The following is a 24658-nucleotide window of genomic DNA, read 5'->3' as shown; positions in this document are numbered from 1 at the left end:
CTCGTCCTCAGCAGGAAGTGACGTGGACGTCTCTACGCTCGACATTCTGGATTCCAAACATTCCTGGTTCCTCTCGCCGACCATATTAATCAACTTCACCCACCATGATGTCACGCCGTCGCCTTTGATCGTCCTCGACCGCCTTTGTTCAGGTCGCCGGGTCGACGCCGCTCGGCTTTGAAGTCCTGAGTCGGGCCGGAGTTCCCGGTGACGTCGTCTGGACCTGGACCTCAGGAACCTTTACTGAGCCTGATGTCTTCTGGCATGTGGTCAGAACCGAGCACTAGTTTGGGAAACATTTCATAGGATCAGAAACACCTGCAGATGTGTCGCTGATAAAGTCCTGCAGCACGTGTCCAGACACGAGCTGCAGGACTTTATCTGTGACATCACTTCCTGCTGCGGAGATGATGCGTGAAGCCACCATGTTACCTGAGAGGAAGAAGTTTTACTGACCTAGTGACGTTATTTTTAAACATTTTAATCTCATTTTAAAAAATATGCAAAAAAAGAAAATGTTAGTTTATTCAACAACTATTCTTATTTACACCAAATATATATTTTTTAATTATATTTAATTAATTTATTATTATTTTATTTGTCAATTTTCTATCCTGCTGGACCAGAAATGTAGTCTTGAAAATAAATAAAGATTTTTTATATTTGTGGCTTTAAAATCAATCAGGAAAGAAGTTAAAATTAAATGAAAGGAAAAAAAATACAAGCTTAATAAAAACAAGAGATAAAACACGACTTCCTTTCTACAAAAAACAAAAAAAGTCAACTGGTTTTAATTGTTTTATAATAAGAAAACTTTTTAAAAAACGTTAAAGATGGAAATAGTGATAATAAAAGTACGGTCAACATCAGGAAAATAACTTAAAATAAACCCAAACGTCTCACATGAGAAGTGACACAAACATTTCAGAATAAAATGAAAAAACGTTATGTAAAAATGTATTTGTACTATTTTTAAATCCGGGATATGTCGAGCTAAATCTTAAATGAATTCAAAACAAACAGATATTTAAATGAAAGTAACACTTTCATAAATTTGACTCAAACATTAACGTTAAAATAAAACGAGTCTCCATCATGACGTCACATCAGATTGGATTCTATTTTTAGAAAAAATGATTGACAGTTGTTCATTCAGACGTGGGAGGGGTCAGGGGTCAGGCTTCTGTGTTAGTAGCCGGGAGGGGGGTGTTCGGTTCTGACTCAGTTCGGGCCCCGTTAAAGACGGCCCTGGACCCCCTTGTGACGTCACTTCTGGAGGCGGCAGCTTCACCTCAGAAACAGAAACTTTCCGGACTTGAAGCTCGGATCACCGGAGCGCCTCCAGAACCAGCACCGGAACACGGACGGCGGAACTTTTGACCTCCACGTTGTCATAGAAACGCCTTTTTTTTTTCTTCTTCTCTCGCGGGCGTGTTGGGTCCCGTTCGGATCAGAGCTCGGTACCTGCGCGAGAGAATGTGGATCAGCTCCTCGTAACTTCCTCCCGAGCTCGTCGAACTTTTTCTCTCCCTCTCCTCGCGGACATGGACCTCGCTGTGCTCCTGTGTGTCTGCTGCTCGCTGCTGGTTCCGATGAGCGGGTCTGCGGGCCAGCAGAGTTCCACAGGCGTCCGCAGGCTCTACGTGCTGCAGCCCGGCCAGGCGCCGGACCGCGGGCTGAGACTCGGATCCATCTCGACCAGGCCCGGACAACAACCGCAGACCTACAGCCTGGCACTGAGCGGCCAGGTTCGGACCCGCAGGATGGGGAACCCGGCGGGTGCTGACCCGGGTCAGACCCACAGGCAGAGCGCGGTGGAGCAGAGCATGAAGCTGTCCGGGTGAGTCAGAGGAAATATTTAAGTTTATATCATTTTTATCATAATTTAACTTATAAATAATATGTTGTGATCACACCAGGTGGTCCAATATAAATATGGATCAATACTGTAAGTAAGTTAGTAATTTTTATTTATAAAGCGCTTTACCAGACCAGGGTCACAAAGCGCTTAAACAATCAAAACAATATTCAATAAAGTATATACTTTAAAGGTCAAGATAAAACTGAAACAGGAGCAACAGTCTGGAAGGATTTCTCTCCTCTGGTCCAGAAGCGTGTTCAGGAACCATCAGTAGATTCTGATCCACAGACCTCAGAGCCCGAGCTGGGGTGTAAGGCTGGATCAGATCACTGATGGAAGTTCTGACCATGAATAGATCTGAAAGTAAGAACCAGAATTTTAAAGTTGATCCTGAAAGAAACTGGCAGCCAGTGAAGAGTTTTAAGGATCAGAGAAATGTGAGTTCTTCTACTAGAGCGGCTCAGAAGTCTCGCTGCAGTTTTGCAATTTTGACTGTGTTCAAAGGGGTCACCTGAGGTGGATGGTCTTGTTCAAGTGGAGATGTTTGTGTGAACCAGCAGATACACAACTCTAGGAAGTTTTCTCTTCCATTGTTGTTGATGTCAAATCAAGCCGCTCATGTAGTCGAGGTGCTGTCTCTGCTGGTAGCCTTGAAGCGGTCGTACTTGAACCTTCAGGGAGTCAGTGGAAGAACCTCCAGCTAAACATCTGGTCATGTTCTCATCGGGGCTGAAGTTACGAGTCTATCGTCCTCCAACCTCTGATGGAAGAACATCGAGGTGATCCAGGTCAACTTGATGAGACTTGGAGGGTCTTGGATCCGCCCCAGAGCCTCCACCCTAGTTGAACCCACGAAACCTGATCTTTGTCTGAAGGTGATTAGAGAGTTCAAGTGGTCCTCACGTTGAGGGTCTGAGGGGGCGTCCGAGAGTTTCCGGTGGTGACGTCACACTGAGAGCTTTTGTCCAGCAGATCTGAAGGTCATGTGACCTGACCTGAGAAACATCACCGGTGATGATGAGAGTTTGAAGGACACAAACTGCAGTGAAGGTTGGAAAAACTTGCTGACTCATGTCAGGATGACCAAGTTTGGCAGGAGAGAGAAATATTTGATCTCACCGATGACTGGACCAATGAAACGTGCACTAATCGCTCACAGACACTTCCTGTTCGTGACCTTCACATCTCAAGCAGGACGTTCTCACGGCCCAGCGTCGGAACTCTAGTCACCTCCAGCGGTGACTCTTACACATGTTCTCTAAACATCAAGGTGAAAAAAGTTGTGACTCAAGATCTCCATGAGTCTGATGTGTGTCAGAGAAGATGCTCCAGCTCAGTAGGACCAGTAGGATCCTGGACCAGTGTAGACTCAGCAGCTCCATCTGGTGGCCGAAGATGAACTGTATCGTGGACAGAAGGTCACGCAGGTGTTCGACGAGGATAGTTGAAGATATAATGTCATGAGGTCCATCAATGTCCTCCACTTTCTACGTCATCACACTTTAAGTGAACACAAACTCACAATGATGATGTCATAGTGTCACTAATGATGTAACAGTGTCTGGGATGATGAACAACTGTTCTAATGAAACATCATTTTTAAACTGATGGCGCCACCTACTGACCTCTGAACAACATGACACTGTTTCATGAAGCTCCATCAACGCATCACTACTACTAGTAATAGTGTCACTAATGATGTAATAGTCTCATTGATGATGCCCTATTTTCTTTGATGATGTCATAGTGTCACTAATTAAGTCCTAATGTAATTGTTGGTGTCATTGATGATGTCATTGATGATGTCACAGTAACTTTACTGACATCACATTGACAGAGATGGTGTCACCTTCATAGAAGAGTCTCTTGTGTGTTCTTGACCAGCAGAGGGTCATTGATAGTTTCTTGAATTACTGAAGATGTCACACTCTCACCGATGATGTCACACTCTCACTGATGATGTCACACTCTCACTGATGATGTCACACTCTCACTGATGATGTCACACTCTCACTGATGATGTCACACTCTCACTGATGATGTCACACTCTCACTGATGATGTCACCGTACTGGTCGGATCGAAGGAGACACTGAACCTCCTGAACTTTAGCCCACATCTGTCAAAGTCAAGACTGTGTTACTCTTTTGTTTGTTGAACCTCCTACTTGTTCCTGGTTCCTCTCAGATGTTTGACCTCCAGGATTCAGGGTCGCAGCAGCGACTCGTCCACTTGTGTCCCGATCACTCCGGAGGACTTGGCAGTAGATGCTAGAACTGCTGCGTCAGTCGTCTGGTTTACAGAGTCGTGTTGTCACGACCCTCCAGAGCCGAGTGCTGGCGCGAAGAAGACACTTGTCCTGTGGTCGATGCCTCTGAGGTGTTTCCACAGAAACGTCCTCCCTCCGTCTCCTCCGGCAGTCCTGGGAAAACATTTATTCTCTCTTCTGTAATCAACTCTGGTATGTGATGCTGTCCAGAGCCAAAACAGCCGAGTCCATTTATAACCTCTGTTAGGTTGCCAGGAGAGAAACCTTTTTCGGCGTCCTTGTTAATATTAGACGGAGACCAAACCGAAATAGTTTGCGGACAAACTTCCTGTGCGTGTTTTGAGTGGAAAACACATCTGTCGATCGCACGCATGACGGCGTCGATTCTTCTGAAGAAAAACTGACTCGCTCGCCGTGTTGATGATGTTGTTGTTGTTGTTGTTGTGTCTCCAGCGTCAACGTCTGCGGAGGTCACTGCTGTCACGGCTGGAGTAAAGCTCAGGGGTCCCAGCGCTGCACCAAACGTAAGTAGCCATCTTCTTGTCTTCTGTGATTGTCGTGCAACAAAAGTTTTGTGTTGTCGTTATAATAAGGTGGTCGTACAAACCAATGCTAACGGTTAAAGGCTAACGAGCGAGTTAGCTGTAAAAAACAAACTGAGAAGCGAGAAAGTCGTCTTGAAATGAAACGGCGAGTTTGAAATGACAGTCTGCAACCTAGCATGTTAGCTAGGTTAGAACAGATGTGAGCAACCTAGCATGTTAGCTAGGTTAGAACAGATGTGAGCAACCTAGCATGTTAGCTAGGCTAGAACAGATGTGAGCAGCCTAGCATGTTAGCTAGGTTAGAACAGATTTTAGACCCTTAGTATGCTAGCAAGTTTGAAATAAAAGTATGCATCCTAGAATGTTAGCTAGGCTAGAACAGATGTGAGCAGCCTAGCATGTTAGCTAGGTTAGAACAGATAGATTTCAACTGATCATTTTAGCTAGTTTGAAAAAACAGTTAGCAACTTACCACTCTAGCTAGTTTGGAAAATATGTTCAAAAATTGGCAGGTTTGCAAATTTCAAACAGCCAACTTGGTGTTTCAGCTTGTTGTAAAATATTTTAGCAACTTAGCATGCTAGCAAGTTTGAAATAACAGTATGCATCCTAGAATGTTAGCGAGGTTAGAAAAGATGTTGGCAACCTAGCATGTTAGCTAGGTTTGGACAGATGTGAGCAACCTAGCATGTTAGCTAGGTTAGAAAAGATGTGAGCATCCTAGCATGTTAGCTAAGTAAGAACAGATGTTAGCAACCTAGCATGTTAGCTAGGTTAGAACAGATGTTAGCAACTTAGCATTCGAGCTCCTGATACCTTCAAAGCTCTGCAGCATCAGTGCTAATATTTACTTGTGACTCTTTCTTCTGCTTCAAATATCTTTATTATTTTTAGAGCAAAAATAAAGTCATAACGGGCTTTTATGACGAGGATAACAAATGCTTGTCTAACCGAGGACAGGATGAGGACGTCAATACACAATACCAGGACATTATTATCAAAAACAAGAAAGTTTAAATGGATAAATACAGTTAAATAAAGATGAAAATAATACACCCTTTCCTTTCCACCAACAGTCTGTCAACCATGATAGATCAATTGTTTAAGATGCCACTGTTGAAATATAGAAAAGAGTTCATGAAAACGGGTCAAAAACTCTTTAATTGAGTTTGATTGATGTATCATTTCTATTTCATATTTTCATTCCATGGGTAAAGTACTAAATCTTGATTTGATGCATTTATTAAATCATTCAAGAAAAAACATCTTTTACTCCATTTTGAATCAAATCCCTTGATTGAAATATATATTTAACATTTGATGTTGTATTTTATGGGCTTTAAATGTATTGAACAACAATATTTTAAACTTGCCCAGACTTCAGTTTTTGCCGTGTTCTGGTGACATCTTTCTAAAGTCGGGATTCATGTTGTTCCTGGACCGTGGACCAGATGAAGGTTGAAGAAGAAACACAGCTGTTCTGGTTCACTTTCAATTGAAGGTTCACTTGCGTAGGATCAGAGGAGGTTCAAGAGGTTGAGGACAACATGGAGGACACTCTCATGACCTCCTGGTCAAGATTCATCATCGCAGGTGTAAACGCTCCGTGCTGTGATGTCATCATCAATCGCCGGCGAGATCATCTCAACACCAGAGCGCGTCTCTGATGGTCCAGTAACTTCAACTCACAGCTGGAACATGTTTCAAACGGCAGATCTTCTGAACCTCCTCCTCGCTTCACTTTCACACGCAGTCATGTGACGGCAGAAGAATCTGTAGCCGCCGCGCTAACGAGCCGCCGAATGTTTGCTTTAGACTCCGGCCCCTGAGAAGTTCTCCATCATCCCAGGACTCCCAGATGTGAGTCATGAGGCTTCGGCCTTGAGCCGACTCTCTTCCTCTGATAAGGAGCCGGTTGAGGTCCGGGGTTTGTCGCGGGACTTCTGGGTGGAGAGAGAGACATTGTTTATTCAGGCGCCGGAAACTCTGGAGCAGACAAAGACCCACAGCAGACCTCGACGGTCCTGCTGTGTGTCGCAGCAGAACATGTGTTCCTGCTTCTCAAGTCTGGAGCTTCAGACCCGACCAGATGAAAAGATACACTTTTCCTCCTTATTTGTCACTTTCATTTTATTACCTACGTGGAGGAGATGACGTGATCGTTTTGTTTATCTGTCGGTTCTACGTAGAAATTACGTGAAAATCGGATGATCTGATTAATTTGGTGTTCATTAGTTTCATCTGATGGTTCGCAGATGTTGGCAAAGTCCTCTAATAAGGGAAGTACTGAAGGACCACCTGATCTCTGAAAAATATACCAAAACCCTAACAATTGTTAACAACTCTGCATGCTAGCCGGTTTAATATAGCAGTTGGCAACACGGCAGGTTTGCGAATTGATAACAGATGTTCGCAACTTAGCATGTTGGCCATTGAAAACACTTGTTAGCAACGTAGGGTTTTAGCTAGTTTCGAAAAAAAAATTGAGTTTTCAGTAGTTTTATTTCCATCCAAATGACATGCTAATATGAAATAATAGCATGAGACGCTAACATGAGATGCTAATATGAGATGTTAAGATGAAATGCTAACATGAGATGCTAAAATGAGATGGTAATATGAGGTGCTAATATGAGACGCTAACATGTGATGCTAATATGAGATTCTAATATGAGACGCTAACATGAGATGCTTACATGAGACGCTTATATAAGACGCTAACATGAGATGCTAATATGAGATGCTAACATAAGACGCTAATATGAGACGCTAATATGAGACACTATCATGAGACGCTAGCATAAATAATCAAGTGAGTTTTCTAACTCACCTATTTATCTTCTCGCCGCTCATGTTAACAACTCAAAACTCGATTTAATGAAACCTTAGCGAGCGTGTGACAGATGCGACCAAATGTTTTTAACATTTTTTATTGTGTTGCTGAAGGACGATGAGAGAAAAGCTTTTACACAATGAGGGAACAATTATTAGGCTGTTTTATCGACTTGTTTTTCCTGCTTTGTTCTCCGAGTTCTAATCTAGTATTTAGTTTAACCAGGACTAGAGAGACCAACTAAATATGCAACAAATTGACACATAAAACAAAAGAAAAATGGCAGCAGAAACAGACACTTGAAAAGTAGAAAATGAAGACGGTTGAAAAGAGGACATGCACGGATGGATGGAAGTCAGACCTCCTGACAAGTGCTCCAGGAGAACCAGAGGAACCGGAAGTCCATCACCCATGGAAGTAAACAACATTTCTGTAGAAAAAGAAGAAGAAACTTTTAGTATAATACTATAAATATTAATGCCATCATGGAAAGTCAACGACACTGGCGTCCATCTTGTGCGTTTTCAAAGGCAGGTGGAGGAGACACGGAGGACCCAGAGGAGGTTCATGATCCACCTGAAGCCTCGTGAGCAGACATCTCCACCGAGGCCATGAATGATTGAAGGTTTACAGGAATCTCTCCGTCATCGGATGGAAAAAGTATCTGAGTCTTGACTCACGTGTGATCAGAAGAGTCTGGAGGTTCATATCTGTCTGGTTCCTGTTCAGACTCCTGGACAACATGTGATCCTGTTGCTCACAACATTCCTCCTCCTCCAGATCGAGGCAGACGTCAGCAATTATTGAACTGCCGGGGCAGAATAGCACAAACATGGCGGCTGTCGAGCAGACAACAACGTCTTTGTTGCTCAGACATTTCACCTCGCCTGCGTCAGAGTGCGCCCGCGAGGTCAGGTTGATATAAAAAAAATCGGTTTCATTTCTTCTTTGATGTTCTGCGAATAACTTTTCACGTGGTCTTCAGGGACTGTTTTGCGCTTTAGACAAGTTTTATAACCAACTTCATGAAGTCGATAATTTGTTCTCAGGACTTCTCGTGCTGTCAGAGAATAACTGGACGAAACGCTAATAATGGAAGCGACAGCACACCTGGTCTAAAGGTGTTTCTACTTCTGCTGATGGTTCACAAATGTTGGCAATCTTCTCCAGAGTTGACTGGTGTGGCTGCACTCACTCAGGAGCATCTGATCACTGGAAGACGCCGGATTAACCATAACAATGTTGACAACTTAGCATGCTAGCAAGTTTGAAATGACAGTATGCAACCTAGCATGTTAGCTAGGTTATAATAGACGTTGGCAGCTTAGCGTTCTAGCTAGTTTAAAACAATATATGAGCAACTTGGCATTCTAGCTAGTTTGAAATAACCGTATGCAACATAGCATGTTAGCTAGGTTAGAATAGACGTTAGCAACTTAGCGTTCTAGCTAGCTAAAAAGGTTTTAGCAACTTAGCATGATAGCAAGTTTGAAATAACAGTATGCAACATAGCATGTGGGCTAGGTTAGAACAGATTGTATCAACTGATCATTTTAGCTAGTTTAAAAAAGAGTTGGCAAATTTTTTTGCATGATAATAAACTAGGTACTTGTTAAGATGTTAGCAAGTTTAAAACAACTGTTAAGATGTTAGCAAGTTTAAAACAACTGTTAACATGGTATCAAGTTTAAAACAACTGTTGACATGTTAGCAAGTTTAAAACAACTGTTAACATGTTAGCAAGTTTAAAACGACTGTTAACATTTTAGCAAGTTTAAAATGACTGTTAACATGTTAGCAAGTTTAAAACAACTGTTGACATGTTGGCAAGTTTAAAACAACTGTTAACATTTTAGCAAGTTTAAAACAAGTGTTAACATTTTAGCAAGTTTAAAACAACTGTTGACATGTTAGCAAGTTTAAAACAACTGTTAACATGTTAGCAAGTTTAAAACAACTGTTAACATGTTAGCAAGTTTAAAACAACTGTTGACATGTTAGCAAGTTTAAAACAACTGTTAACATGTTAGAAAGTTTAAAACAACAGTTAACATGTTAGCAAGTTTAAAACAACTGTTAACATGTTAGAAAGTTTAAAACAACTGTTAACATGTTAGAAAGTTTAAAACGACTGTTAACATGTTAGCAAGTTTATAACGACTGTTAACATGTTAGCAAGTTTAAAACAACTGTTAACATGTTAGCAAGTTTAAAACAACTGTTAACATGTCAGCAAGTTTAAAATGACAGTTAACATGTTAGCAAGTTTAAAACAACTGTTAACATGTTAGCGGGTTTAAAACAACTTTGAGGACTGGTTATTACGCTTCTCTTTGTAATGCTTAATGAACATGATCCGGTCAAACCGTGTGTTGATGATCGGACTCTTGCGATCGACTTAACCAGGAGTTCAATGTTTCAGCGCCGACATCATAACGTTTCACCTGCACCTGTCTGTCGACTCAAGAAACATCTGTCTGACCTCCCGTGTGGCGAGACAGTCCACAACAAAAACGCTGGTCACACCGTATTAATCTTTTGGACCCGGTGAGCCGGGGCGACGTCAACGTTTCCTGTCCTCGCCACTGAACTAGCATCACTTGGCACTTCAGACTGTCGGTGGTTGGACTGTGATGTCGAGCTGAAGGAGGAACATGAGAGTCTGGACGAGAAAGTGGGGAAAAAAGCAGCTTCAGTCAAAGTGGAAAATGAAGTGCTGTAGTAAATACTCTGGGGGGGGGGCAGGAGGGGTGATGTCATCTAGAGGTGAGGTATGGAATTTCATGGTTGGTGTGACGCCCACCTGTAACCATCAAACACGCCGAACCTCAAACCTGTCTTCTTCGTGCCCAGACTCACAATTCACGTCTGTTTGATGGTGAGAGGAAACCAGAGTACCTGGAGAAAAACCTCCCAAAGCACGACAAGAAAAATCTACCAAGAGAACAACTCTAAAGTCCGACGGTGAACCTCTCTCACTTCCTGTCCGCCATGTTTGTCGTCGTAATTTCAAGAGACGGAAACAAACGTAGCAGCCACTAATAACCGGCAGAGGCGACGCCCTTTCGGACCCCGGGGAGCCGCCCGGGGGGGGGGGGGCCTCCATGTGTGGCTGCTTGTCCGTCCACTGGAACAGTCCTCGTATGTTTCCAACCCAGATCACAAATGTCACATTCAGCGGGTCGCGGGTTCGACTTCGGCAGCTTCTGAACTTCTACTATGTCACTTCCTGTCCACGCCAGACCAGGAGTCCAAACCCCCGCGACTCACGATGATGGTGTTGAATAGATGTTCCTACGCCAGAGTCGCCTTCATCCCTTTTGAGTGAACAAACTGACTCTATTTTCACAATTATTTCATATTTTACTTAACTTGTGTTTGTTTTTCGTCATCTGGTTATGACTTCACCCTTTTATTAAATTACTGTAATAAAAAAGGAGATGTTTGTAGTAAATAAATTCATATATATATATATATATATTTATATGAAAAAAAGGGGGAAAAAAGGAGTAAAATAAGATAAAAAAAATCATGATTTAATAATAAAAAGTCAAAATAGTTCATGACTAAAAATAGTAAAGGAAAACATCGCAATTAAAAAAAAAACAACATTTAAATGAATAATAACTGTCAGCAGAAAAGTCAAAATAATAATCTTTGCTGCTTGTTCTGTTGCGCAGGGATCAGGTGCGTCGCTGTTGTAACTCTAACTCTCAGGCTCGTGCCTGCATGTGTGAACACGTCCACTGAACACTGCGGCTCGGATACAATAGAAAATCTCTCCGTGGTCTCCTGAGGCTCCTCGGGTGGATCAGACCTCGGTTGCTAACGTTAGCTTTAAAAGCTACACTACTGATGAGGTTTCATGATACAGTGCTGTAATGTAGAGGTCAGTAGGTGGCGCTCTCTGTTAAAAAGGATTTCATTAAAGTCGTGGTCGTAAGATTAGTGCCATCTAGTGGCCTTTATAGATGAGAACACTGTATCGTGAAACCATCACTAGTAAATATCGCATTTGCGATATAATCAATATATAAAAAAGCGATATAAAAAAATGTGATTTATCGCAACTACTGCGCGCCACTGGGGTGTTTGTATGTTTGCTAATTCAATAGTTGCCTTCTAAAATCACACAATTGAAACTGTGTAAATTATTATATATGAATGTGTATCACAGGTGATGTACTTAAATACAAACTGTACAAAAATGTGCAGTAAAAAAGTCAGAATGAGTGACCAGTGTTTTCACTTTTCTTTACTCTGCATTGAAGTCTGTGTAATTTATTATTGTGACATATAAATATAAATGTTTCCATCACATTTTTAGCACAGTTTTGCAGGAGTTTTAAAGTATTTGCAGGGAATATATTATATAATTAAAGTAACTAAATTAACCTTTCTTCCTTTATTTCAATGAATGATTAATTTGCTTTAATCTTAAAAAATGCCTTAATAAATGTATCTTAACAATCACAATTCTTAATAAATAAAATAAAATAAAACATTAATACATTATTAAAAAATAAATAATTAATAAAACATGTTCTTTATCTTTATCTTTAGGCTTAGATTGTATCATCTTGTTATTTCTCTTATTTCTCTTTGTTCTTGTTCTTATTTTATTTTGATTTATTTTTTATGAAAAATTGCTGTATTTTCTGTGGCTATTGGAAAAAACAATTTATCGATAAAGTTTTACCTTACCTTACCTTACAAAGAAATACATTTTACTGTGCAGTGAATTATTTATTGTATTAGAGAAAAACATGAATAAAAAAGAGGACATTGAAAAATAATCGCATATTTAATCGCAATATTTAGGAAAATAATCGCAATTATTATTTTTTTCAATAATGGTTCTGCGCTTCTACTAAACCGTTTTTTGTCCGCAGTCTCACAAAAAACTTTATCGTAAATGCGAATTTGACTGAGATGTGTTCCTGTGTGACCTCTGACCCCGCCACTCATTGTCATGCGGCGTCTGTCCTTCCGTCTCCGCAGCCAACTGCGTCCCTCACTGCCAGAACGGTGGAATGTGCCTGCGGCCGCAGCTCTGCGTCTGCAAGCCGGGCTCCGGCGGGAAGGCGTGCGAGCAGAAGCCCGCGCACCCTTTCCCGCCGGGGGGCGGAGCCACGGCCGACCACAACAACGGTCACACGAACCGGCGCAACGTGGTCCCCCTGCGCCCCATCCCGCAGCAGGCGGCGCCCGCCAATCACGGACCCGTCCCGGCGCAGATGAAGCTCACGGTCAAACCGGCTCCTCAGCAGAGATACGTCCAGCAGCAGTAAGTCTCAACACTCCAGGGGGAACATGTATGATCTAAATATATGGTGTCAAACTGGTCCAGAAAAGGGCCCGAGACGGTGCAGGTTTTGGATCCAACCAGTCAAGCACATATAGTTGAACCAATCAGGCGTCTGAAGACAGTAATCAATTAATTGTCAGTCAGGTGTTGCTTGTTTAAGCCGACACCTGATTGGTTAACTCATATGTGCTTGAGTGGTTGGAACAAAAACCTGCACCGTCTCGGCCATTTTCTGGAACAGTTAGACACCCCTGATCTAAATATATGGTGTCAAATACTCTTTAATGGGAATATTTACTAAATGTAATTTCAGAATTAAGGTGTATTCTTAGGTCGGACACAGAGGCTAAAAATGGCCGACGGCCCCGCTTTAGATCATTGAAGAACGTTGACTTGAACCCTCGAAAATATTTGCTTCTATTTCTTCGGGTCCCCCCTTAAGGCCTCTACACGTCACTGACCTTCAGTAGGTGTTGTTTGTAGGGTCGTGTATTGTCAAGAATCTGGCGATACGATACTATATATTGCGGTACTTTAGGAACTTATAGTATATATTTTTAGTATTGTTTCAGTACATGACCCTGGCGTTGACCGCATGAAGTCGCAAATGCTTTCATTTGTTTTGAAAACCAAAATATGTCCAAACATCAGCTTTAAAAGCTATTGGAGTCGCTGTATCCTCTCGTCCTCAGTCGCTGCTGTTCCTTTAGCTGCAGGGGATGAAATTTACTGCCACAATACATCGGTATAGTGTATTTGCAACACAAAATTAAACTTTGTTGTAAAATTAACCATAAAAGTGTAATTATAAATATATATAAGTGTAAAAAGTTTTTATTTGTTCAGGCTTTTCCTTGATTTTCTGGAACTCCTGTTGTGTTATCAGTTTTATCTTGATCTTTAAAGTATATACTTTATTGAATATTGTTTTGATTGTTTAAGCGCTTTGTGACCCTGGTCTGGAAAAGCGCTAATTAAAAAACTTTGATTCAAAATGAAATATAATCCGAAAACACAACAAAAACAATTAAAAAAATCGATATAAGGCTGTTATTATATCGATACAGTATCATAAAAAAAAGATATTGCGATATTTGTTGTGTGGATATTTTCTCTCGCCCCTAGTCTTTGTCCTGCACTGGTGTCTCGGGGTGAAGCTCCTGTTTCTCATTGGAGTGGCTCCGACTGTTGAGTCAACAGACGAACGAGTTCTTCTGAAACACAAATCTCTGCTGCGAGGGCAGAGCAGCTTCTCAAGGACGTCTGGTAGCAATTACTGCCGCGCTCCGTGCCGCACATAAAAACTCCTCTGACATTTTACACAGCGCATGTAAAACACACAGCTCATAAACTATCTTCATTAGGACTCGAGATCTCCCTCGCTCTGCTTTTTCGCTCCAGGATGTTGCGCAGCTAAGACAAAAAAACTTCACTTAGCGAAACGTTTATCTGTGATTTTTTTTTATGATTCAAAATGTTTTATATTCATAGCTTTATATTTTAAATTTCAGACAAAAGTTGTGATATAATTTACCCATTTAATTTAAAGCTCTTTTTTTGAGGTAGAATTGTTTTAATGAAATTATAATTTAATAATGTAAGTTTGAGGCTGAACAAAATGTATTTTTTACAAGTGAAGGTCTAATAATGCATCATGAAACAGTGTCATTATTTTCAGAGTCCACTAGATGGCGTCTCTGCACTGTTTCCTATTGCTTTGAACGACTGTTCTAATGAAACATCATTTTTAAACTGATGGCGCCACCTACTGACCTCTAAACAACATGACACTGTTTCATGAAGCTTCGTCAACACATCACTACCGTCGCAAAGTTTCATTTTGGTGGTGATATTTTTGTTGACGTTACTTGATTCTTCCCCTGGTGGCGGACATCTGAATTGTCACAGTGTCATTATCTTCCAGAGTCCACTAGATGGCGTCTACTGCACTATTTTCCTTTGTTTTGAACAACTGTTCTAATGAAACATCATTTTTAAACTGATGGCGCCACCTACTGACCTCTAAACATCATGACACTGTTTCATGAAGCTTCATCAACACATCATTAAACTTCCAAAGGTTCAATATATCAGTATTTGTTATCCTTTACCATTCAAATGATTTACTTAAACACCAGTTTAACTGTTATTCTAGGATCTCTGTTTAATTGAAGCCATTGTTATCTTATTTTTAACACTTTTTCATCTCTGAAGGTCACAACATAAACTTAATTTACTTTAAGCAAACCATCTGGCGGGACACTTAAAATACCCGACACAATGGACAAAGAATGAGGAAAATTGAATATAAACCCAATGAAAAACAAACCACAAATGTAATAAAAAGAGTAATTTATAATAATTTCTCACGACAATGAGAACATGTTGCATCACAGAAACAGCTGGAAGTGATGATTTTCGGTTCTCCACCAAAGTGTTGCAATAAAAAAAAAGTTATTATTTCTTAAGAAAAATATGTGACACAGTTACTGTAATTGAAAAATCCTGCTAATATCGTGGGGTTTTTGTGCTCGTTCTTTAATTAATTTCACAAGTTTAACCGGCAAGTTTCGGTCGACGACTGGGAGAGCAAAATAATTGATGTATGTTCTGCTGACTCCAAAATGAAGAACAAACGAGCCAGCAGGGGGCATGAGAGAGTTGTGTCGGTCTAGACTCTGTCTTGAGCACCGAAGCTCAGACATCCAGGAGAGACTCGGAGGAGAACATCTGCTGCTCCGAGAGAAGACTGTTGTTGTCATGCTTGGCTAGTGAAGATCAGGAGGAGGTTCCTGGACAGACTGTGATCATGTGATGGTCTCCTGGACGTCTCGATGATGTCGTACCGACCATCAGTCCCAGGTAGCCAGGGTCAAAGCCTGCGGTTTCAGACTGAAGGCAGGAAACCGAACCGACCGTCACCACATGTCAGTCTGTCATTGATCCTCCTTCAGTTCTGATGAAAAGCAACGGTTCTGGATCTGGTCCTCCTCCAGACTGGTTTCCCCTCCTAACAATGGAGCTGCTGCGGTCGGGTTCAGCCGGTTCGCCGGCGAGTGTGTCGGGCCCTCGTGGGGAAGACTTGGCCGGGCCGGCAGCAGAGGTTGCGGTGGACTGTGGTCTGACCGGTGAAGGTTTGCGCCGAAAGACAAAAACACACCTCGGCACGATCGCGGATCTGTTTACGGAGAAGTGAGTGAGATCTCTGGATGTCGGGAGCAGCCGACTCTCGTAACATTCCCTGGAAGTCCTCCAGTCTCCACTTTTTGTTTTTTTCTCCGCTTTATTTTGCACGCCGGCTGCCAACACACGAGGCTGCCAGACATCCGAGCCTGGACTTGTGTGGTTCTACCTTCTTGTCTTGACCACACCGTCTTTGATGGTTCTGACCCGGTCTGCTGTGACGCTCTGAATGTGCTTCCAGAGTTCCGGCTGAACGGGAGAAAACCTCAGACTTCATGAGACTCGTCAAAGTGATGGAGTTTCCAACCGCCGACTCGAGTTTGTGTACTCGGGTTAATTACAAAGCAGAGTTGCTCGATCTGCCAGGGTTTCGCTGCACAACATGGAAACAACAAACAAACATTGAGTTTTCTGTTCACTAGACTTTGTCTGAGAACGTTCCAGAGCGAGGAACTACCAACAGAAGAACCTACTGTGGACTAGTGTTTTTGGCAAGAATCTGGCGATACCATACGTGTAAAGATACAAGGGTACAAGATACGATACTGTATGAACAAGGATATGTTTGTTTGACACAGAAATTAAAGACCACATGACTCTTGACATTTGTTTTAAAAAAACAAAAATCTGTCCAAAAATCAGCTTTTAAAGCTGCAGGAGCCGACCGTATCCTCTCGTCCTCAGTCATGGAGGGAATTTTGCAGGATTTCATCGTTTCATTGAGGACGTCACTGACCTTCAGTAGGTGTTGTTTGGTGTTGTTTGTAGGGTCGTGTATTGTCAAGAATCTGTAGGGGGATACGATACGATATATTGCGATACTTTAGGAACTTTAGGAATATATTTTTAGTATTGTTTCAGTACTTGACCCTGGCCGTTGACCGCATGAAGTCGTAACTGCTTTCATTTGTTTTGAAACCAAAATCTGTCCAAACATCAGCTTCAAAAGCTGCTGGAGTCGACTGTATCCTCTCGTCCTCAGTCATGAAGTCTTGCAGCATTTTATTGTTCCTTTGAGGACGTAACGACTGCCGACATCTAGTGGCCGTGAGTTTAATTGCTACACAAAAATAAACAAACATGCATTTTTTTTTTAGATCTGATATTTTTATTTGAACATACTTTGTGAGAATTGGTGACGAGAGAGAGCAGCGTTGAGTGTTTATTTGGTTAGAAAGTGATTGTTTCCATGGAAAAAAAGTCTGCTTGGGGACGAAGAAGAGACATGATCGTCTCAGGGACTCATCTTCTGTTCTGTCACTGCTGGACTTATTTTTAACCTCTCTGAAGCTGTCCAACATCATTTTAATGTCCAGAGCCTCCGTCTGCTAATAAAAGCATCTGCTGGTGGGTCTGAAAATAAACCGCCAGCTGAATGTCCTCCTCCTCGTCCTCCTCGTCCTTCTGTCGTTCTTCCCCGTCCTGGACAAAGCAGCTCCTTCACACCTGCACTCGCGTTGACATCTAAAAACAGGCGTAACGCTGGTGTCGACGAACACATCAGCTGCTGTGATTGAATGACTTCAGGGTCACTCAGATTCTCGCCGCTTCTATTTATCCACACCAGGTCACGTGATCGGCATTAAAGCGTGATGTCACACACGGCTTCTTCTTTTTTTACTCTCTCGCCGCGGCAGCTTTAACAGCTGTTTGGCATCTGTGAGATAGTCGGAGCGTTTTCAGAAAGCTTCTTGACCTTCACATCCCTCAACGAGCAATGGGGTGTCAGTAGGGGCCCCTCTTTTTCAGGGTGTCCCCCCCACCCCTGAGTGAAAACGGCGAATAAATTAATCTATTTTTTCTTAAATGGCTTTCTCAAGAACTGTCAAAACAAAAGAAAAGTTGAACTCAAATCCTTCAACTTCAATCATCATCAAGTCTCACAACCTCATGATAAACCTTCTCTTCTTTATCTCTTCTCAAACATCCACCCTTCTTTATCTTGAGTCGTATCCTCTTGTTCCTCTAAAAGGTTAATCTCTTGACTTTCTTAACCAAACTCATTTACTACTGGGCTGCACAGAAGGAAAAAGAAAATTGATTTAATTTCTGTTCCCTTGATTATTACTGTCTTAAAGGTGTTTTTGTTTTGGAAAGAAAATGGTATTTTTACTCTTAAGTAGCATTAGCCTGTGACTCTTGACACGCCAAGGCGCACATTGAAATTGGATGAATGTTCATGTTGATATGGTGACATAAATAGATGTTATTGTTTAATATTATTGATGTCATTATCTCTACAGAGTCGTACAATACAAATAAAAATCATGTTGAAGGAAGTTTGAATGGTGACTGTTTGGTAACGGAGGACAAACACACGGGTAACTAGGTGTTATTGAGCCTCCAGGATTAAATGTAAGTAAGTCATAAGTAATATTTATAGAGCGCTTTTCTAGAGCAGCGTCACAAAGCGCTTAAACAAACAAAACAATACCCAATTAAAGATATGCTTAAAAGGTCAAAACAACACCTAGACTAACACAGGAGTCTCAGAGAATCAAGGAAAAGCTAAAAAAAAAAAGATGTTTCTTGAAGGAGTCAGTAGATCATCAAACACAGAGATGGTTCCAAAGCTTAGGAGCAACAGTCTGGAAGGATTTCTCTCCTCTGGTCCTGAAGTTCAGGAACCATCAGTAGATTCTGATCCACGGACCTCAGAGCCCGAGCTGGGGTGTAAGTCTGGATCAGATCACTGATGGAAGGTCTGACCATGAATAGATCTGAAAGTAAGAACCAGAATTTTAAAGTTGATCCTGAAAAAAACTGGCAGCCAGTGAAGAGTTTTAAGGATCAGAGAAATGTGAGTTCTTCTACTGGAGCGGCTCTGAATTCTTGCTGCAGAGTTTTGTATTAACTGCAGGCGAGACACATCCTTCTTGTTAAGACATGAAAACCAACTGTTTAAATGTTTAAATTTAAATATTTAAAATGTAAATACACTTTTGCGATGGGACGCATAACATTTAGTAATTGAATAAATGTCCTAAGACGGATACGAGCTGCTTGTGTGATTGAGTTTAACACCCCTGATCTAAACAAACGACTGTCCTGCTGAGCCTGACTTCACGGTTGTCTCCACCCTTCTTTACCTCCTTCAACATGAGACAATTCAACTCATGTGTCAAAAGAGAAGACGTGTATAAAAGTTTATTTTTAAAAGAGATAAGGATCCTTAAAATGTACCCATATTTTTAAGTAAGTCAACTTTTTTGGTGGAGTTTTTACTTAGAATGATATTGTGGTCGACAAGTTGTTGATGGACGTCGCTCTGCCCAACCGACCGTCGTCCTCAGCCCTGGTTGATTGACGTGGACATGTGGCGTCTAAATCATTATTCCTCCCCTGATTTCCTCATTATCACCTCAGATCCCTGCTCAGTGTCCATTTGTGAGAATTGATCCGTTGGAGTTAGAGCGAGAAGTCGTCTCCTCTGAAGTCACAGTCGGGGTCGTTTGGCCAGAACATCTCTGGCATTTGTAGTTTCGACGACGCCACAGGCTTCTTGTAATTACCTTCAGTATCGGAGGATGCGGAGGGCGAGCGACGGTTCCGCTCGCCGACAGCTGACCAAACAGCGACGAGGGCCCCGGCGGAGGAGTTCACGCCGCTTTAATGTGGACCTCAAAGTCGGCAGGAATTTGAGGCTTACGAGCAAATACAGTTTTGAGCTGCGTACACACGCGAGGATCCACAGTTCATGTCAGTTCCCGGGCTTGTTGTCTCATGAGTGGAAGATCACAATGATCACAATGCTGCTCTGATGGTCTGCAGCAGGGGTTTTGTACTTCGTCCAAACGGGGCCAAAATCTTTTAAGTGCTTTTCTGCAAGTCAATGGCCAGACAAAATGTATATTTACCTAACAGGAACGTAGCCACACAGTAATGGTGGAGACGATGTCTGGCAGTGGAACCAGGATGACAGATGATACCACTTTGTTCTTCTCCGCAGGATCTGGCCGGTCCACCCGGGTCAGAGTCAGCAGTACATTTCCAAGCCCAAGTACTTCCACACGCAGACCCACGTGCAGCCCCGGCTCGAGAGGCCCATCCCGCTGAGCGCCGGACACAAGCCCACACTCGGTGAGTCGTCCTTCCGTCTCACTCGTCGATCGAAAGACGTTCCAAGACTTTCTCCGCCGTTTTCGGTCCGATCCGTCCACGCGCCGAACGATCAGATCCTCCGTCATCACGCCGTTTCTCGGCGCTGACGGACGCGTCCTCGCGACGAGTTCACGGTCGAAGCGTATGGAATCATCTGGAACGTCTTGAGGGTTCCTTCACTCTCCACCAGAGTCCAGTCGCTCTCATTAATCATCCTGTCACGTCAGGCAGGAGGTCGAGGTCGATGCTCTTTTCTCGCTGGGCCTCCCTGAAAGTTGATCTTGTTAATTTGTTGTTTTTAATCAAATATTTGTTTTTTTAGACTAAAAGAAAGACATCCAAGCGGACACAAGTACAGACATGAACATAACGAGATAGAAAAACAACCTTAATTGTTCCCATAAAAAGTTACATTCTCTTTTTAAAATTCTGATCATTTAGAATTGCCTAAATTGGGTTGGGAGGTGGTCTTGGAAATATTTTTGTAACACGCTCATGCCCCAATCCCGCATTCCATCACACACTCACGCAATTTAGCCACAAAAAAATACTGACAGAACCGGCAAGGTCTGTTTCCAATAACATTTAGAAATATCTCTTTCATGCGTGAAAACAAAACTGATGAAACATGTTTTTGGACAAAGTTCCGGTTCTGAGGTTCCAAAAAATGGAACCTGGACCACCAGTATCAAACTCATGGCCTGGGGGCGCAATCCGGCAGACTCGAAATCAAAGTGGAATAATGTTCAGGTTGATCTTGCGACCTATAAACTATTTATGCCAGATAAGGGACAGTGATTGTGGACATCAAAAATATCAGTAAAACTGGAATTTGTTGTGAAAATGAACATTTAGTTTGACACCGGTCAAAGATTTGGCCCCTTGTGTGATTAAGTTTTACACCCCTGACCTCGACGATATCCACCTCTTGTTGGATCCATAAGACAAAGAGTCTTCAGCAGGATCCTTCACCTCCATCTGGACCTCCTTGTCTTCACCACGATAAGACTCACTGGTCCTCAAGACCGGCCCAGGTGGACTGCCGTAGGTGGTCCACTCCTCACCGGCGTCCTCTCCTCTGAGCGTCAGCAGCTCTGACGTGTCTTCTGACGGCAGCGCTGTAATGGCGTAAAGACTTAAGCGTTGCCGGCTGCTGTGGCTGTCCAGGATGAATTATTAGTCTCATTTTCGGAGGGCAATTTAGAGAGAAGGCGTGTAGTGAGAGTCGGAGTGAAATAAGCGAGTCATCTCCGGCGAGGACCCTTCATTTAGTCGAACAAGTGGCCGTGGACGGGATGAATGGCGGAGGCGGTCGACGGCGGCCTTGAATACCTGTTATCCAGCCTCCATTACGTGAGTCAGCGCTCGGCTACAGAACACACATTGTCTGCGGGTCGCAGTAAAACACACACAGGAGCTTCTGTGGAGCAGAGAGGCCGACTTCCTCTCATGATGTCACTGGCGTTTCCCTCACCAGAAGGTTCTCCAGGTCCTCCCACAGGAACATCCAGAGACCAGAAGGTTCCAGAGAACAGCTGCTGGAACTGTCGACGGTTTTGGTTTGTGTGTCTGTAGGATCGGGACTGAAAACCAAATATAAAAGTCACGCTTTACATTGACATTATGTATCGAGCACAGATCCAACAATTCAACAATCACTCTCTGACTTAAACTTGATTTAAAACGTCCATAAACGTGTTTGGACAGATTTTTTGGCCAAAAACAATCCAAACAATCTAAAGTTTTATTCTTACTGAACGTCTCTGTATGATTATTAAAACATATTATATATTTTCCTTCACTTATCTTAAAGAAAATAAAGTTCCTGTTCTGATCTGGACTGTCTTCTAACCTTGTAAACTTTTTTAAAAACAAAAATGTTTAAAGGCAGACAATCGTAGTGTTGAACCAAACCGGCCTGGACTGTTTATGAGTGTTTATTTAGGAAAGACGTCCAGGAAGTTGTCTGGCTACTTTCCCGCCACTTTTCCTCTGGAGTGTTTCCTCGCTGCTGGAAAGATGTGGTGGGATCATTGCTGCGCGCCGGCCTGGGAAAGTGTCAGGACCTCTTAGTCTGACGTGCGGGGGGGAAGTTCTGCAGGTACGAGGGGGACCAGATAAACGGTCCGGACGGTCGTGTTTACAACTACTTGTCGGCTGGACATCCGACTTCCTCCTCGTTGAAGAAACATTGAGATGGTTTGACGTGAACTGCAGCAAAACCTGTTTGTTTTCCAACACGACGACTGACCCAGTTTCTCTGAAGCTCCTGAATTTCCTAAATCTGCTCAGAGAAGAAACTTCAAAGGAAGAGACTCTCTTCAAAGTCTTCTTTGTCCTCCCGTGTCTCCACCAGGGACGTTCATGGTGTGTCCAAAATCACGCACTTCTGCACTTACACTTAATATTTTGAGTACACAAGTGTGTTCACACTGAGCAGTGCACTCGAATGGACAGAAAATTGAGTGTGGATCGATGGACACTTTCCAACGTCCATCTTAGTGACGTAGATGAAGCTAAACTGAAGCTAAACTGAAGCTACGTCACTGACTACGTGTCTTCGGAGCAGATACTGACGTAAATGTCTCCAGAAAACACTCATTTTACCACAAAATAACACAACAACAATAATAACACAATGAAACACAACTTAATAACTTTTTTCAATTGGTGAAAAGTGTTGTCAAGTGTCAGTGATAGTGTTTCAACGACTGGTTACAATCAGTGTTAAAAAGTAGTAGAAGAAGAAACTGTCGAGTCATTTCCTGTAAGTGTGTAGCAGCAGAGTTTGACTTGAGACAGAACTACACTGTCGAAATGTGCGCACTGCGCAAGTAAGTGCATGGTCTTGCAGTGCACTTAGAGAAGTAAGTAAGTAAGTAATATTTATTTATATAGCGCTTTTCCAGACCAGGGTCACAAAGCGCTTTAACAAATCAAAACAATACTCAAAAAAGTATATACTTTAAAGATCAAGATAATACTGAGAACAACACAGGAGTTCCAGAAAATCAAGGAAAAGCCTGAACAAATAGAAACGTCTTAAGATGTGCGCGATTTGAGACACAGCAACAGTGTTAATAGGCTGGAACACACATTTGGGTTTTCGCAATCGTACAAACACCAAGTTACAATTGGAATATTTGTTTTCAAATTCAAAGTTTCAATGACATGATTGTAACAATTTTCTGACAATAAGAGGAGCAGGAAAAGATCTGCCTAGATCTGCTAGAGGCCCCACACATAAAGGAAATGATTGTAATAATCTGGACACAAGAAGATTTAGCTCACCCTAAAAACCCAGATGTGTTGTTGCCAAGACCAATCTTCAAAAGATCTGTGGATCCAGATGGACCTACTGAAGGCCCAGATGTGTCTTCTTGGCACTTGATCAACATTACCTGAAGGCATCATTGAAATGAGTTTTGTTTTTGAGTTATAACGGCGAACAGATGGACAAACAAGAACGTCGTTGGCAGAGGTTATAATCTGAAATTCCGTAAACTGACCTTTAGCTGACCTCTGTTGGGAGCAGTCATGTGACGCCTGACTGTGAAGGTTCACATTAGTCATGGCAACAGTTCTGGTTTGGAACGTCTTCCTGAGATCCTTCTTTTTCTTACATTCTGCCCCGCTGACAAAAACTAGGGCACTGAGACAGTAGATACATCTGGCAAGGAGACTTTAAAAAACACAGCAATAATCAAGTTGAAAACATTCCATCATTAAACATTCATCGCTCAAGTCTAATGTATAGTTAAAGTTCAACTAATGTGTTGATTTAAGTTCCTCTTAAATAGATGTGTGACTCTATTGTATCATTAGTGTGTGTTTGTACAAAACTCTCTTTTCATTGAAATATTGACATTACAAAATTATCTTAAGCCCCGCCCACTGAAAACGCTGTTTTTTTTTCTGGAGAGGAAATCTTGTTTACCATAACCACACCCACTCTGCTTTGATTGATGAAGCTTCAAGGTTCGTCATCAATCCAAAAAGTCTCCACCTCCACCGGACTCGTTGTATAAACAAAGCGGGCGTGATTACAGCAGGTTCAAGGACGAGTGAAGCCATTATTGCGTCATTTTAGACTCTCGCTCTCGTAACCTCTCGTTCGCCCATATTTCAGACCAACTTCATAAAGTAATAAGTTGAAAACATGGTCATGATGAGGAACTTACTGCATGAGAGGAAGACTTTAACATTTGAAACTTGAGTCAGGAGAGTTGGGTTAGTTAGTTTAGTTAGTTACCCTTTAACAATATCCAAAAGAAATGTGTCACCACAGAAAGTGATGAAAGTTAATCCTTCAAAGCCTGTCCGTGGATGAAACTACAGATCACTGTCAACAAAAACTTCAACTTTTGTCTCATAACTGGAGGTTTCATGAAAATACGTTCACTTTATGAATCATGCCAGCGACGGTATTATTACTGCAGTGGCGCCCTCTGTTGGTCACCTTTTGGCTTTATAAAAGATGAAGGTTTGATCACATGATCACTGATGGTCAAACGGTTAAGCCACACACTGACTGACACCGTCACCACCAGGGATCCGTT

The 24658-nt window shown here is 42.2% G+C and overlaps 1 protein-coding gene across 4 annotated transcripts in view; it reads left to right on the top strand.

The window, feature by feature from the left end:
• Positions 1-1310: 1310 nt before the first annotated feature.
• Positions 1311-24658, top strand: part of ltbp1 (latent transforming growth factor beta binding protein 1) — a 56799-nt gene continuing 33451 nt past the window's right edge. For all 4 annotated transcript variants that reach the window (XM_087802093.1, XM_087802094.1, XM_087802092.1 and 1 more), the window contains exons 1-4: positions 1311-1840; positions 4583-4653; positions 12509-12794; positions 19948-20078. In XM_087802093.1, the coding sequence (XP_087658219.1) occupies positions 1545-1840; positions 4583-4653; positions 12509-12794; positions 19948-20078 (784 nt within the window). In that variant the 5' untranslated portion in view covers positions 1311-1544. The remainder of the gene's footprint in view (positions 1841-4582; positions 4654-12508; positions 12795-19947; positions 20079-24658) is intronic.

The sequence above is a fragment of the Callionymus lyra genome, chromosome 11, assembly GCF_982586985.1.
Source record: "Callionymus lyra chromosome 11, fCalLyr1.hap1.1, whole genome shotgun sequence".
Lineage (NCBI taxonomy): Eukaryota > Metazoa > Chordata > Actinopteri > Syngnathiformes > Callionymidae > Callionymus > Callionymus lyra.
Note: the sequence above shows the minus strand (reverse complement) of the source record. Positions and strands in the feature narration are given on the sequence as shown.